This window comes from Dasypus novemcinctus, chromosome 27 (assembly GCF_030445035.2).
Source record: "Dasypus novemcinctus isolate mDasNov1 chromosome 27, mDasNov1.1.hap2, whole genome shotgun sequence".
Lineage (NCBI taxonomy): Eukaryota > Metazoa > Chordata > Mammalia > Cingulata > Dasypodidae > Dasypus > Dasypus novemcinctus.
Window position 1 is genome coordinate 44,755,917 of NC_080699.1, and position 13,168 is coordinate 44,769,084.

At 53.6% G+C, this 13,168-nt stretch overlaps 1 protein-coding gene across 1 annotated transcript in view; it reads left to right on the top strand.

Moving 5' to 3' along the window:
- The first annotated feature begins 4,043 nt into the window (after window positions 1–4,043).
- The window catches only part of LOC101422785 (beta-galactosidase-1-like protein 2), a 53,952-nt gene continuing 44,827 nt past the window's right edge, over window positions 4,044–13,168 (top strand). Inside the window, exon 1 of the mRNA XM_023591485.3 lies at window positions 4,044–4,176. Within this exon, the coding sequence (XP_023447253.2) occupies window positions 4,091–4,176 (86 nt within the window). The 5' untranslated portion in view covers window positions 4,044–4,090. The remainder of the gene's footprint in view (window positions 4,177–13,168) is intronic.

The following is a 13,168-nucleotide window of genomic DNA, read 5'->3' on the forward strand; positions in this document are numbered from 1 at the left end:
CAAGTAAAATATTGTCAGATTAGACCTTGGGCTATTCCAAAGGCAGAGGTTGCAGCTGAAAAGTGATGTTTTTGTACCACTAAGGCCAAGAATACCTGAGGCACATGGCCACTAAGGCATCTTTTGGGACGAGAAGCCATGTCTACCTATCTCGACTTAAATCTGTTTTCCCTTTCCTTTTTCCAGGTCCAAAGTCTCCTTCTTTGCTACTTTCCCCTTCTAAGAGTTCAGATTACCCCCATTTATTCCCAGAAATTCCCCCCATGTTCTTAATTTCTTCAATCAAGATGCCTGGCAACTTGTCAATCATACCTGAGCTTTCTCCTGTATCCCTGAACAAAGGAGCAGGTGAGGGTCAATGAGGATGATTGGTCAGAGATGTCAGGGGACAGGGGACAGTGAGGGGGACGGCACTGGGTCTTGGTCCAGGGGCCCAAGTGACTGGATTATCATAGGAGCCACATGTTGCATTTTATCCTCATGACTTTAGGAGAGATTTGCCTCAAATGCTTTCCTAAAATCACACACGCTGTAGGTAAGGAATTAGCATGGTGCCGTCCAAAATAAGTTGCATGAATGAATGAACAGCGGATCAATAGGCCCGTTAGCATTACCAATAAAAATAGCAAGTGAGGCTAGTTTGACACGATTCGTTTTCTTTAGTGAAGTCACTATGCTGATCTGAAATGACTGCAGCCTCCCTGTGTGCATCTTCGTGTCCCTTTTCCTGTTTCCTCTTGGCTCTGACTTAATGCAAGCATCCTCAAGGAGGGGAACAGCTCTCCAGGCCTGCGGGAGTTCTGACCTGGAGCGGCAGCCTGAGGGTATCAACAGGACCTCACGCTTTAGAAGCATTTCCGGGATTTTCTAAACCGGTCGCCTAGGTTCCTGTGGGTCGCCAGCCCCAGTCTCTTCCAGGCCTGCCTGGTGTGACTCCCTACCATGCCAGTTCACGGCACGGTGGCTCCTGTCTCCCGGGAACTGGGTGCTTTCAAGTCCGCCTGGTTGAGGATCATTAAACATGGTGCAAAGGCGAAACCGAAGGAGTCTCTTGCTCCTATTTTAAAAAATGAATAGCTTGGCCCTCGGCAAAACATGTCTCAGGTGCAGCGCTTTCCTTGCAGTACTTGTGCTAGCCATTAAGTCCAGGTGAAGTCAGATTAATCTTGTTCCAAAACTGTGGGTGGGGATGTGCATGTTCTGGGTTTCCAGGAGGTGAAGGGGTAAGGCGTTTTTTTAGCTCTAAGGTATTAAATATTTACATTTTCTCATTGAATAAAAATGGGGGACACAGGGGTGGGCTAAGATATCAAAGTTTCTTTAGCCCATGCTAACAAGCCTTTGCTAGTATTTAAAAAAAAATATGGAGATGCTGGACTGGCTTGTATAACTTGAGAATGCCTTGATGTTTAATAGAATCTGCTGCTGCTCAGCAAACAGGTCAGCAGGGAGGGTGTGACTGTGGGTGTGTTTTCTGGGGACTGGCCCTTTCAGGTAGAAAGGTTGCTAACCTTTGGCACCTTCTCCATATGGTCTCCTGGGCTAGCTTTTATCCCAATTACACCAAAATTATTTTCATCGGAATCTTAACCATGAGGCAACCAAGCTTTTTTAAATGTAGAAAAGGCGTGGATTTTGGAATGTATGTTCAGGGGAGCTACTGCTCTTGCTAAAGTTCCTCACCCCCCAGGCGTGTTTCTGCTGCTGCTCTCAGAGTTTACCAAGCTATGACCCAACCTCCCCGCCCTGATTCTACGTTTTTTATTTTCCCCACTTTTTTTTTTTTTTGGCCTCTCCTTGGTTCAACCTTTGCTATTTGCATAAATATTTGCTTAATGTTAGAAAGAGAACCCTTCAAGCCAAACTCTGCAAGCCTTTATTCTGAGCAATAAAATCTTATTTTGTTTTTTTCAGTTTTGCAAGTATAGGTATAAGTGTAGGAAAATAGATTTAGAGCCTGCAAGGGGGAGATTTTCTAGGAACCTCGATACTCTGGCAAACATTTGCCTCCCTAAAGAGTTTCCTTCTTTAAAAACTGAATTTTGTCCCTGGGAAGAGTTGGATTTGCGAGTGTTAGAAGTGTAAGTTTCGCTGAAGTGTAACAGCGCCCGTCGCGACATAATTCTGCGCGGGAAGGGAAGCCGCCCCGTGCTGGGTGAGTCACACCTGCTGACACTGAGGACAGAAGGTATCTCTGCTGTCTGTCACAGCCTCGCCAGCCCCTGCAGTTCAAACAGGAACTAAACGGAGCCATCAGGTACGACGAAGGGAGCCTGGCTTTCCCCGTGAGTCGGTACCCACGCCCCCGCCGCCCCCGCAGCCGGTTACTTCAGAGGCCGGGTCTGTGGTCCGCGCCCGGGGGGCGCTGACACGCCCGCTTCCCTGTGGTCCGCGCCCGGGGGGCCCTGACACGCCCGCTTCCCTGTGGTCCGCGCCCGGGGGGCGCTGACACGCCCGCTTCCCTGTGGTCCGCGCCCGGGGGGCGCTGACACGCCCGCTTCCCTGTGGTCCGCGCCCGTGGGGCCCTGGCACGCCCGCTTCCCTGTGGTCCGCGCCCGGGGGGCGCTGACACGCCCGCTTCCCTGTGGTCCGCGCCCGGGGGGCGCTGACACGCCCGCTTCCCTGTGGTCCGCGCCCGTGGGGCCCTGACACGCCCGCTTCCCTGTGGTCCGCGCCCGTGGGGCGCTGACACGCCCGCTTCCCTGTGGTCCGCGCCCGGGGGGCGCTGACACGCCCGCTTCCCTGTGGTCCGCGCCCGGGGGGCGCTGACACGCCCGCTTCCCTGTGGTCCGCGCCCGGGGGGCGCTGACACGCCCGCTTCCCTGTGGTCCGCGCCCGGGGGGCCCTGACACGCCCGCTTCCCTGTGGTCCGCGCCCGGGGGGCGCTGACACGCCCGCTTCCCTGCGCGGCGCCGACGGGCCGCCTTCCCGGGCCTCAGCGACCCTGTGCTGAGTGTGCGCGGCGGGGAACGTCTGTTTCTGCACCTGCCTGCGCCTTGGTGTGGGAAAAGGGGCTTCAGAGACACAGGCCGCCAACCTGCGACCCAGGGAGCGACCAGGACGCCGACGCCAGTGAGGGGAGACGCCCCAGGCAGCCCGGCGGGCGAGCGAGGCGGGCAGCGCGGAGGGCGGGGCGAGGGGCTCCAGGTGGGCGGGGCAGGTGGGCGTGGGCGGGGCAGGTGGGCGTGGGCGGGGACGGCAGGCGTGGACGGGGACGGCGGGGCGAGCGGCGCCAGGTGGGCGGGGCCGGCAACGCGGCGGGCGGGGCGAGCGGCGCCAGGTGGGCGGGGCCGGCGGGGCCGGACGGGCCGGCAGCGCGGCGGGCGTGAGTGGGCGGGGCCGGCAGCGCGGCGGGCGGGGCGAGCGGCGCCAGGTGGGCGGGGCCGGCGGGGCCGGACGGGCCGGCAGCGCGGCGGGCGTGAGTGGGCGGGGCCGGCAGCGCGGCGGGCGGGGCGAGCGGCGCCAGGGGGGCGGGGCCGGCGGGGATGGACGGGCAGGCAGCGCGGCGGGCGGGGCGAGCGGCGCCAGGGGGCGGGGCCGGCGGGGATGGAAGGGCCGGCAGCGCGGCGGGCGGGGCGAGCGGCGCCAGGGGGCGGGGCCGGCGGGGATGGACGGGCCGGCAGCGCGGCGGGCGTGGATGGGCGGGGCCGGCAGCGCGGCGGGCGGGGCGAGCGGCGCCAGGGGGGCGGGGCCGGCGGGGATGGACGGGCCGGCAGCGCGGCGGGCGTGGATGGGCGGGGCCGGCAGCGCGGCGGGCGGGGCGAGCGGCGCCAGGGGGGCGGGGCCGGCGGGGATGGACGGGCCGGCAGAGCGGCGGGCGTGGATGGGCGGGGCCGGCAGCGCGGCGGGCGGGGCGAGCGGCGCCAGGGGGGCGGGGCCGGCGGGTTGCCGGGGTGCCTGGGGGCGGCGCCCCGGCGGGGGTCAGAGCTGGGTGGGCGGGGCCGGCAGCGCGGCGGGCGTGGATGGGCGGGGCCGGCAGCGCGGCGGGCGGGGCGAGCGGCGCCAGGGGGGCGGGGCCGGCGGGTTGCCGGGGCGCCCGGCGGCGGCGCCCGGGCGGGGGTCAGAGCTGGGTGCTGCGCGCTGAGCCGGGATGAACGCGTGCGGCGTCCGGCGCAGGCCCGGCCTCCGGCTCGGACTCCTGGCGCTCGTGGTCCTAAGCTTCTTGGTGCTCCGCAGGTGAGCCGACCGCGAGCGCCCCTGGGGTTCCGCCTGGCTGCCTCTCACTCGCGGCTTCCTCCCCCGGGGTTCTGCACCCCGGGAACGCCCGCTTTCGCGCGCGCAGCCCTTCGGCCTCTTGCTTTTCGGGGCTCCCAGCACCCCTGGCTGCGCCGGGACGCTCCTCGGAGTCCCCTGGTCCCCCAGGCGCTCGACCACCGGGCCTGCGCTCCTCGTGCCCACAGCTTCCCCACTCCTCCTCCGCTTTCCTGGGGCATGTTCCCGGGCCCCCCAGGACTCCCTATAACTGCGCACCCCCCGCTTTTCCTGGAGAACTCCATTCCTCCCTTCCGCGGCCCTAGCCTGCTGGGACAGTTCTCTGTCCCTCAGAGGCGAAGCTGAGGTTTGGGGACCGGAAGCACATGCTCCGGTGCCCCTGTAGCAGAGTGGTCTTCCACGACCCTAGACCCTGCGTGTATTGTGCCGTTCTGGGGTAAAAGTATCTGCTCCCTGGACTTTCCCTCCGTTCCCCAATCACTAGCCCCCCTCTACCTCCCCATCTCCTCTGACAAAACGCGTTTGGTGGCAAGTGGCGATAAAATGATATACTCCCCAGCCCAGGTCAGCTGTGTCTGTTTATAGTATTCTCGGCCTGACCATAGTTTTCAGGACGGGTCAGTGCCTGGTACTTTGCATATTCAAAACCTCTCTTGCTGGGGCCGCATACCAGCGGCATCTAAAGGGTGCCGCTGGAAGAGTCAATATTGAAGAAGCTGAAGTGGGAGCCTTTGGAACTGGAGTTGGGAACACCAATTCTTGGCTTCACCTTTTGCTTCTTCCCTAACCCCCTGCTTAGTTTTGTGGAACTTCCCCTAGGAGACAGGGGAGCTCTTGATATGAATCTTTTTTGCTGCCTCAAGAACACATTCAGAAACTCTTTCCATTCACACCTTTTCTTTGTTTCTTAGATAGCGAGGATGTCATGATATAGTTTTGAAGAAGGAACTGGTGCTCGAATCATTCTGGGGCCCAGAGACCTAAGAGGCATTTCAGTTCTCCGGTCTGTGGTTGCTAGCTCGTTCCTTGTTGGAGGACTGGTCCTGGCTCTGCTAGGATGCTCAGCCTCCTCTGGGCCCAGGGTCTGATGCAAACCCCAGGAGAGTTACTCCAAGCAGAGGGCAGGAGCCTCCCACAAGAAACAGCGTGTTCATTAGCCCTAGCAGACAGATGGTGCAGGCAGCTTGCTCTTTGCCCATCCTTCGAGGTCAAGAATGTAGTAGTCCATGCTAGCGCCCCCACCAGAAGTCATTATCAAGGGGGCATCTTGGAGGGGCTGGAGATGGAGGCTTTAGCACATCTGTATTTGCTGTACTCTCTTAATTTGTCCAGAGGAAAAGGATTTGGGAAGGAGGCTGCAGGTTTGTTGGTGTTGATACAACAGAAGATGAAGTGCCAGGCAGAGCTGATGGGGCTGTTGGGAAACCTTCCAAATGGATTCACCTTTCCCTAGCCAAGAATACAGGTGGCCTCAGGAGGCGACCGGTCAGGGCTGTGGGCACCCTGGGAATGGCAGCTGGGAATGCTAGCTGTGACTCAAGCCTGTGGAAATAGTTGGCAGTGCTTATGAAGGTCACTATTTTGCTGCTACCCCTACTTTCCCAGCAGGTCAGGCAGGACTGAGAAGCTTGGGACCAGGTTTAGTGTCATCTCATAGTATCCTTTAGTGTCATGTATTTTGGGCATCTTTTTGATGGTATCACGCTCGTGGACACTTTCCGCCCAGTTCTTCTGTTCAGCTCAGACTGGACACAGGATGCAGAGTTGGCTGTTACCTCTGGAGGCCAGGAGCAGAATATTCTCTTTGTCTCTTCCTCTTCCTTCCTCACTCAAGCCTGGGCTGGGTCACTGACTGGAGGTGGGGGCCTCTCCCTGCTGTTGTTGGGAATGGTCATGAGGCCAGTGGCATGTAGGTCACACAGAAACCGGCTACTCAGGGTGGAACTTTGTGAGCTGAACTGTCAGGACCAGCTTTCTTCCTGTACCAATGGATGGCACCTGGGAGTGGGAGGCTGCTCGGTGGCAGTCTTTCTTTTTCTCCATGAACTGGTCCTTGGCTGATTCATGGTCAGTCATGTCTATTTGATCACATCGTATCCAAGAAATAGGACCTTTGTGGGAAGATCTCAACCTTAGGTTTTGTTGGCTTGAACCAAAGGTCTTTCTTAAAATCCTTTTTTTTTCTTTAAAGTAGAATTGTCATATAATAAACTGAATATATTTAAAGTGTAGAATTTGAGAAGTTTTGAAATACATTTCTTCCTGTGATACAACCACAATTAAGATTGCGAAGGTATTCATTACCCAAAGATTCCTTGTGTCCGTCTGCCCCTGCCCCTGCCCCGCCCCGCCCCTCTCTGCACCACACCTGTACCACTGATCTGGTGCTTTCTGCCACTCTAGATTAAGTTGTGTTTTCTAGAGTTTTATATAAATGCAATCCCGAGGTGTGTACTCTTTTTTTATCTGACTTCTTTCACTCAGCATGTTATTCTGAGATCCATGTTGGGTATGTCAGTGTGGACCAGAAGTCTTTGAGCTACTTGCCTCTCGTCCTCTTTTCCTCCCACTCCCTGAACTCAAGAATGCCTGCTTGATGGATGATTTGTCCCTGAATATAAATGCATCACTGAGCAATAGTCTAATCAATGCTGCATCCCTCCTACCTGAAATTTTGCTGACAACAGTCAGGAGAGAGAATAGCCTCTAGGTGGGCAGCCAGAGAGCATGCCCCATCAAAGATGAGGTCACGTTTTCTCTCCGCTCCTGCACTGGCCCCATCTGGGTTCCAGATCCCAAGCACTGCCTGTGGGAAAGAAAAGGACTTAACGTAGCAATTCTGGTCACTTTCTTTGATCCAAATCACAGCCAGTCCTGTCTCCCAAGGGTGTGTAGGCAGATTGTTCCTCTCTGCGTATCCTTCTGGGAGGTAATGGTTTTATGAGCTTTGCCTGTCCTAGGACTCTTCTGCTTGAGGCATGACTCATAATCTCTGGATCAAGCTCTTTGAACTCTGTGCCTTTGATCTTCTAGTAGTGAAGGTCTCAGCATCTGGTCAGTATCCCTTTCCACGGTTCATCACCCCTCTGAGGCAAGTGGACGAGCAAGGCTTCCTGGACAGGGGTGCATAGTCAGGAAGAGGTGGGCGGCCTGAGCCCCTGCACCCTGGGCTGGGAAGATCGAGTTGGCACTGGGGTTCTTACACTGCCACACCAGCCAGCAGCCACAGGAGACCTGAGCTGCCTGGGAACAAGAGCCGCGCCATCATTGGTGCATTTGTGACGAAAGCAGCCAGGATACCCGCAGGACTGGGGGCAAAGAGCCACATCGGGTTGGCAGCAGAAATATCAGAAAGTTGGCCAAAGAGTTCTCTCCCCCTTGGGCCAAGGAATTAGCAAGCAAAATAAAAGCACTTAGATTCTGATGGAATGACTCAGAGTTCCATGAGGTCACCTTGCCCTCTCTTCTGAAGAGGAAGACTTCTGGAGATGCTATAGCTTGGAGACTTGGAGAGAAGTTTTCAGAACATTTAGTTCTTGAGAAGGACTCAAGTCCAGGTGCCCCCACCTCCACCTCGCTGTCTCCATCATCCAGCTGAGTTGTGTTGGTGTGGGGAGATTTCTTGTTTGGTCTCCACTTTAAAGTGGTGCTTGCCCTGGATATTAAAGGCTATATTGGAAAAGAGTCAGCCTGTGTGTCTTCTCCTGGGATAAAAGGGCAGGGGCTGGTTCTAGGGGCTCATGTAACAAAGTAAACTTTTCTTGAGGGGCATCTGCCCACCAGAGTCTCTTAGTTGATACTCATTGCTTCTCTGTTTTGAACTCAGCAAGACTGAGCTAGCTGGATTTTTCCCTTCAAGAACAAATTGTGTTTATCTTAAAAGTTTTTGTGTGTGTGAGTAGGTAATAGATGAACATAAAGAAATATTCATACAGCATAAAGGGAATGTACGCTTAGACTACCACTCCTGACCTCTAGTTACCCCTCCCACACCACCAGACGGTGATGATGATTTCTTCCCGAGATAGTCTATGCATATACAAGAATATGGGTATACATATTCCCCATCTGCCCATTAGACACATAATTTATTTAAACAGTCTCCTATTGATGGGAATTGATTGTCTGCAATTTTCTATCTATGGCAAACAAAGTTGCCGTGACTATCTGGAAGATACATTTCTCTAAGTAGAATTGCTGATCATTAGGTATATTCATTTAAAATCTTGATAGACATTTCCAAAATAGCACATTCTATTTTGGTTGGATCTGTAAAGGAGATTCTGAGCTCAACTCTGTAGTCTGAGGAAGGAGAATTCAGTTTAGTCTGTTGGAGGGAGCAATATAGTTGATGTCTTGTAAGAACTAGTCCGTCTTTTATGTGTCTCTATAGATAAGCTCCATATAGTGGGTTTTTAAAAATATTTAACATTTGTTCTCTGTTTCTTGGAAATAATTTCATTCAAACTTTACAAGCATCTCCTAGGTCAGAATTTTTTATCACACAATAGAGCCATTTTGAGATCTCTAACAGTTCTCACTTCTAAGTTATTACTTTTTTGATTTATGGTACCATCAGTGGAAGTTTTTCCCTGAGGAAAAAGAACAGTGTCACTTGACATTAGGATGGTTGGGTTTCTTTGTCATGAGGTGGGTCACTAATGAATAGGTTTTGTTATTTCACTATTGGACCTCGAGCTCTTGGTCCAGTAAACGCTTGTTCATGTACAGACTTCCTAGGTAGTTAGAAGATGTCCTCTGAAGCACCAGCCTTGTCCTTGGGTCACGTGGGAGCCACCAGGCCTGAGTCGCTGGGGCCTGGGTGCTCGGCCAGTGCCTTGCTGACCTAGAAGCCGTTTCAGAAGACTTTCAAAGATGGAGATGCCAGGTTTACAATAGTGCCATTGAGCTCGAGCAAAAGGAGTGTCCTTGCTTTGGGGATGGAAGGCCCAAGCCCTTTGGGAGTATTTAGTGCCTCCTCCAGTAAAGCAGGAACCCAAAGCATTGGGTTCAGGCCAAGGAGAACTTAGGGAGCTGGGCCAGACACAGAGACGGAGCTCCATATCCCTGGAGCTAAAGTTCTTGGGGCCCAAGGATTGATCCAAGAGGCAGTATTTGGGCATAGAGGCATTAAGGGCACTGACCTGGGCCAAAAAATGAGGGTACTTCTCCAGGCCCTCACGCTCCCCTGTGGAGGGAGGAGAGAAGAGAGATGAAGATTGGTAGATTGGAAAGTCCCTTAGTGGACCAGTTTAAAGGAACAAGATAGCTAGTGAAATCGGACCTCAAGGGAGCCTATAACCACATCAGAATTTTGAGAGTAGTGAATAGAAATTTGCATTTTAGACCCAAGGGAGGAAGTTTTTTATGTGCGACGCTGTCTTTTGGACGGTTCAACCTACCTACCATCTAAATAATGGACTCTGGTGTGACCACTTGAATGAAGAGATGAGTGTTTCCTTGGTCAGCATCTTAATATGGCACCCTGGACCTGGATTCAGAGGAGTCTCTGCCTGGGAGAGCTGCAGTGTACCTGGAGACTGGCACCATAAGCCTTCATCTCAATTAGCACGTACCCGTGATGTGCAGATGCTGCTGCAATAACGGGTCCTCGCGGCCATCGGGGTCTTATGTTCTTAGAGTTGAAGGACTCCCAGCGCACGTTCCTACCTTGTGTGCCCAGCAGCCCATACCCTTGCTTGACCAGCCTTGATGTGTTTGAGTCCCACCTTGTCTCTGCTGCAGACCACTGTACGTTAGAAGTTCAAGACACTGACTCTGCTGTGGCCAGGGCATGGACCCAGGCATTCCTCTGTCTGGTTCATACTGCATCATCAACAATGACTCTGATACCCCAGGGAGGCTCCCGGGCCCACCCAGCCACAGCCCTCGACCAGCATTTACAGGAGTCACAGGCGGCTCTGCATGACCAGGAGCATTTCAGAACCTTTAGGAGATCCTCCAAGGAGGTGGCTGGAGCTGTCTCTTCTCCCACCCCAGCCGTACTGTAAGACCCTCTGAATCTTGGGAATCAATTTGTGGGTCCATTCCAAGTGAAAGAGGTTGTTCCTGTAACACCCTCTCTCCTCTCTTCTCCATCCAGGCTCATCCACCTGGCATTTTTACCACACAGTCGCTTCCAGCCTGCTGGAGCCTGCCTCATGCCCTTTTTCCTCACAGTCCACTACAATATCTAGAATAAAATGCGAGAAGGCTCCATCCTTTCCCCCTCTTCCTTCACTAGTCTCAGCTGGTCTAAGCCCAAGAAGAATGTCTCACCTGGGATGCAGCAGAACCCAGGGCTTACGTCCTCTGTTTATGTTTCCAATGCACCTATTATTTTTTCTTCTCCATTCAGTTTTTACAGCCTCTTTTTGTGTCTATAGATTGCCCAGCCTATAACACAAACAAGGCATGCCCCATTCCCATATGTCAAAGAGAAGTTGTGCGGGCCAGGTTTGAAGGCTTAGAGGGCTGTTACATTTTGGGGGTCCCTGTTGGGAAGCCTGAAATGTGTGCATCAATGAGGAACCTCAGCGTAGTCTGAGGGCCCTGCTACCCTGCTTTTCCAGGAGGGGAAGGAGAGGGAGACTTAGCAACCCAGGGTCCAAGCGCAGGTCAGTGACCAAAGGGTCACTTACCCTAAAATAAAGTAGAGCTACAAAGGCAACAAGAATTCCAGAAGAAAGTTTTAATATAAGCAGCTAGAAAGAAGGCAGGTATCCCTGGTTTCATTTCACAAAGAAAGTTTCATCATGAATGAATTGCTCACTGGGCAAAGCCATTGAAATAGGCAGGGCTTCCTCGGGATTTGGTTGGCGCCGTAGTTACAAGCATAATTTAGAAGGAAGGCTCTCTGACCTTTAAATCAGCCAGGTATAACCACACCAGTTCTACTTTCTTATGTTATTATTACTGAGTTTATTAGTCAGGAAATTATATGGGTTATTATTAATATATTTGCTCATTAATATTAATGATCATTATCAATATTAATAACCATTTGCATGGTGCTTTGCTTTTTATGAAGCACTAATGTGTATCATCTCATTTTCTCACTGTGAATTCCTTTGAGAAACCCAACATTTATCATCCTCATTTTCTCAGTGAATTCTTCAAACCTTTTATTAATGTTTGGAAACATGCTTCTCTGGAAACATCCCAAGGAGAGAAGGAAGCAGTTGAATTCTTCAGAAGTTGGAATTGGCTAATAGCTTTTGCGTTTGTTTGCAGAATTCATTTCATACCTCTCGATAAGCACTGGGAAGAAAATTTTTCAAAAAAGAAATCTAGAAAATGGTAGAGGGTATAAGGGACTGGCAAAGATAAGCTCTGTCAAGAAGAGACTCTCTCTCTTTATCAGAGGAGAAGCTGCAGATCAGTGCTTTTCAGCTGTAGTCACGCCATCTGGGTGAGAGGAAGATTTTGATTCCTTCCAGCTCAGGTAAGGCCTGGGTGTCTTTGTCCCTAACACGCTCCACACAGAGATACTCTGCCGTCTGCAGATGTTCCCAGCGAAGCCAACCTAGAGGGCGGTAGCCTAATGAGGAGTCGACAAGGGGATTATGTTAGAGTCGGGGGTCAGAGAGTCCCCCTCCAGCCTCTGCACTCAGGTGTGGGAGAAGAGGCTCTCACAGCGTGCAGAGAAACATACAGAGAAAAGCTAGGGTCAGTGAGGTGTGACCAAGATACACAGGCCCTCCTGCGTCTCAAGTGTGGACACTTCAGTCGAGCAGGCCGGACGGCTCTGCTGCAGCTGCTCCACTGTGCCACTGTAGCTTAAAGCAGCGTGGACGAGCCAGCGAACAGACGTGGCCAAGTGCCCGTGCAACTATTTATGGGCAGACATTTGAATTCCATAGTTTTCTTTTTTTTGCAACCATTTGAAAATGTGAAAAGCATGCTTTGCTGGCAGGAAATATTCGGATTGGAGGCAGCCATAGATAGCCGATCCCTAGCCCAGGGGCGGGCTGGTCCTTCAGGATCCCAGAGGACAGAAAATTTATTGTAAAATCTTAGAAATTGTAACAAGATGGCTTGGCATAAAGTCTAGCACATAAAGTAGAATTAGACACTAAATCCTAGGAGGAAAAAGAATGGAAAAGTAGGGGTTACCCCATATCGAGGACATATAAAAGTTATTTTAGCAGTAGCGATGAGGCTCTTCAGGGCACCCGAAGGCGCCGCTGGCACGCAGCTGGCCCTCGCCGCCACCTTTCTTACAGCAGGGCAACCAGTAGCCCCATTTCACAGGTGAAGAAACTCCTGCCTCTCTTAGCCAAGGGGCGTGGCCAGGATCCTGTCCACATTTCCCCCTCGTAGACACTGCTTTTGTCTTCACCCCCACCCGCCCCTGCCCTGCATGCACCCGCGTCCTTGGAAAGACCTGTGTTCTAAAATGTCGCTTGCAAGCCAGTGGTTGGAGTGTGGGAATGCCTCTTAGGAAAAGAGGCGAAGTGGTGATTAGGTCCCAGCTTGCCCATGATGACTCTCTCGTGTATAACGCAGCAGAACTGTAGTCCTGCAGCTTCTGCCTGAGCCTTGGGTCTCAGGGGCTGTGAGACGTCTGAAGGAGTAGGCAAAAATCATTTTCTTTGCTCGTGGGTGGCCCTGGACAAATTTCCTTGTCATCAGGGACGCCACTGACGCCTGTGCCCCTTGGCAGGCATCCTGCCCCTCCCCCAGGCCCTCGGACTGCCCAGCGCCCTCCGGGAACCCTTTCTGGGCTAGAGGCTGTCAACGTGCACGTTAGAATCCGCCGGGGAGCTGCGCCCGCCTCCGGACATAGCGAGCTGGCCAGGGTGGGCCGGGGCGCTGGCAACTGGCGGCCGTCCCCCAGGTGAGTCAGACGTGCCCCCAGCCTGGAGAAGCGCCGTGGCAAGCCCACCCCTCTGTTGCTGGGCAGCGCTGGCCTCAGTGCAGTGCTGGGCAGCCTGCTGTTCGGTGAGCCCGCTCT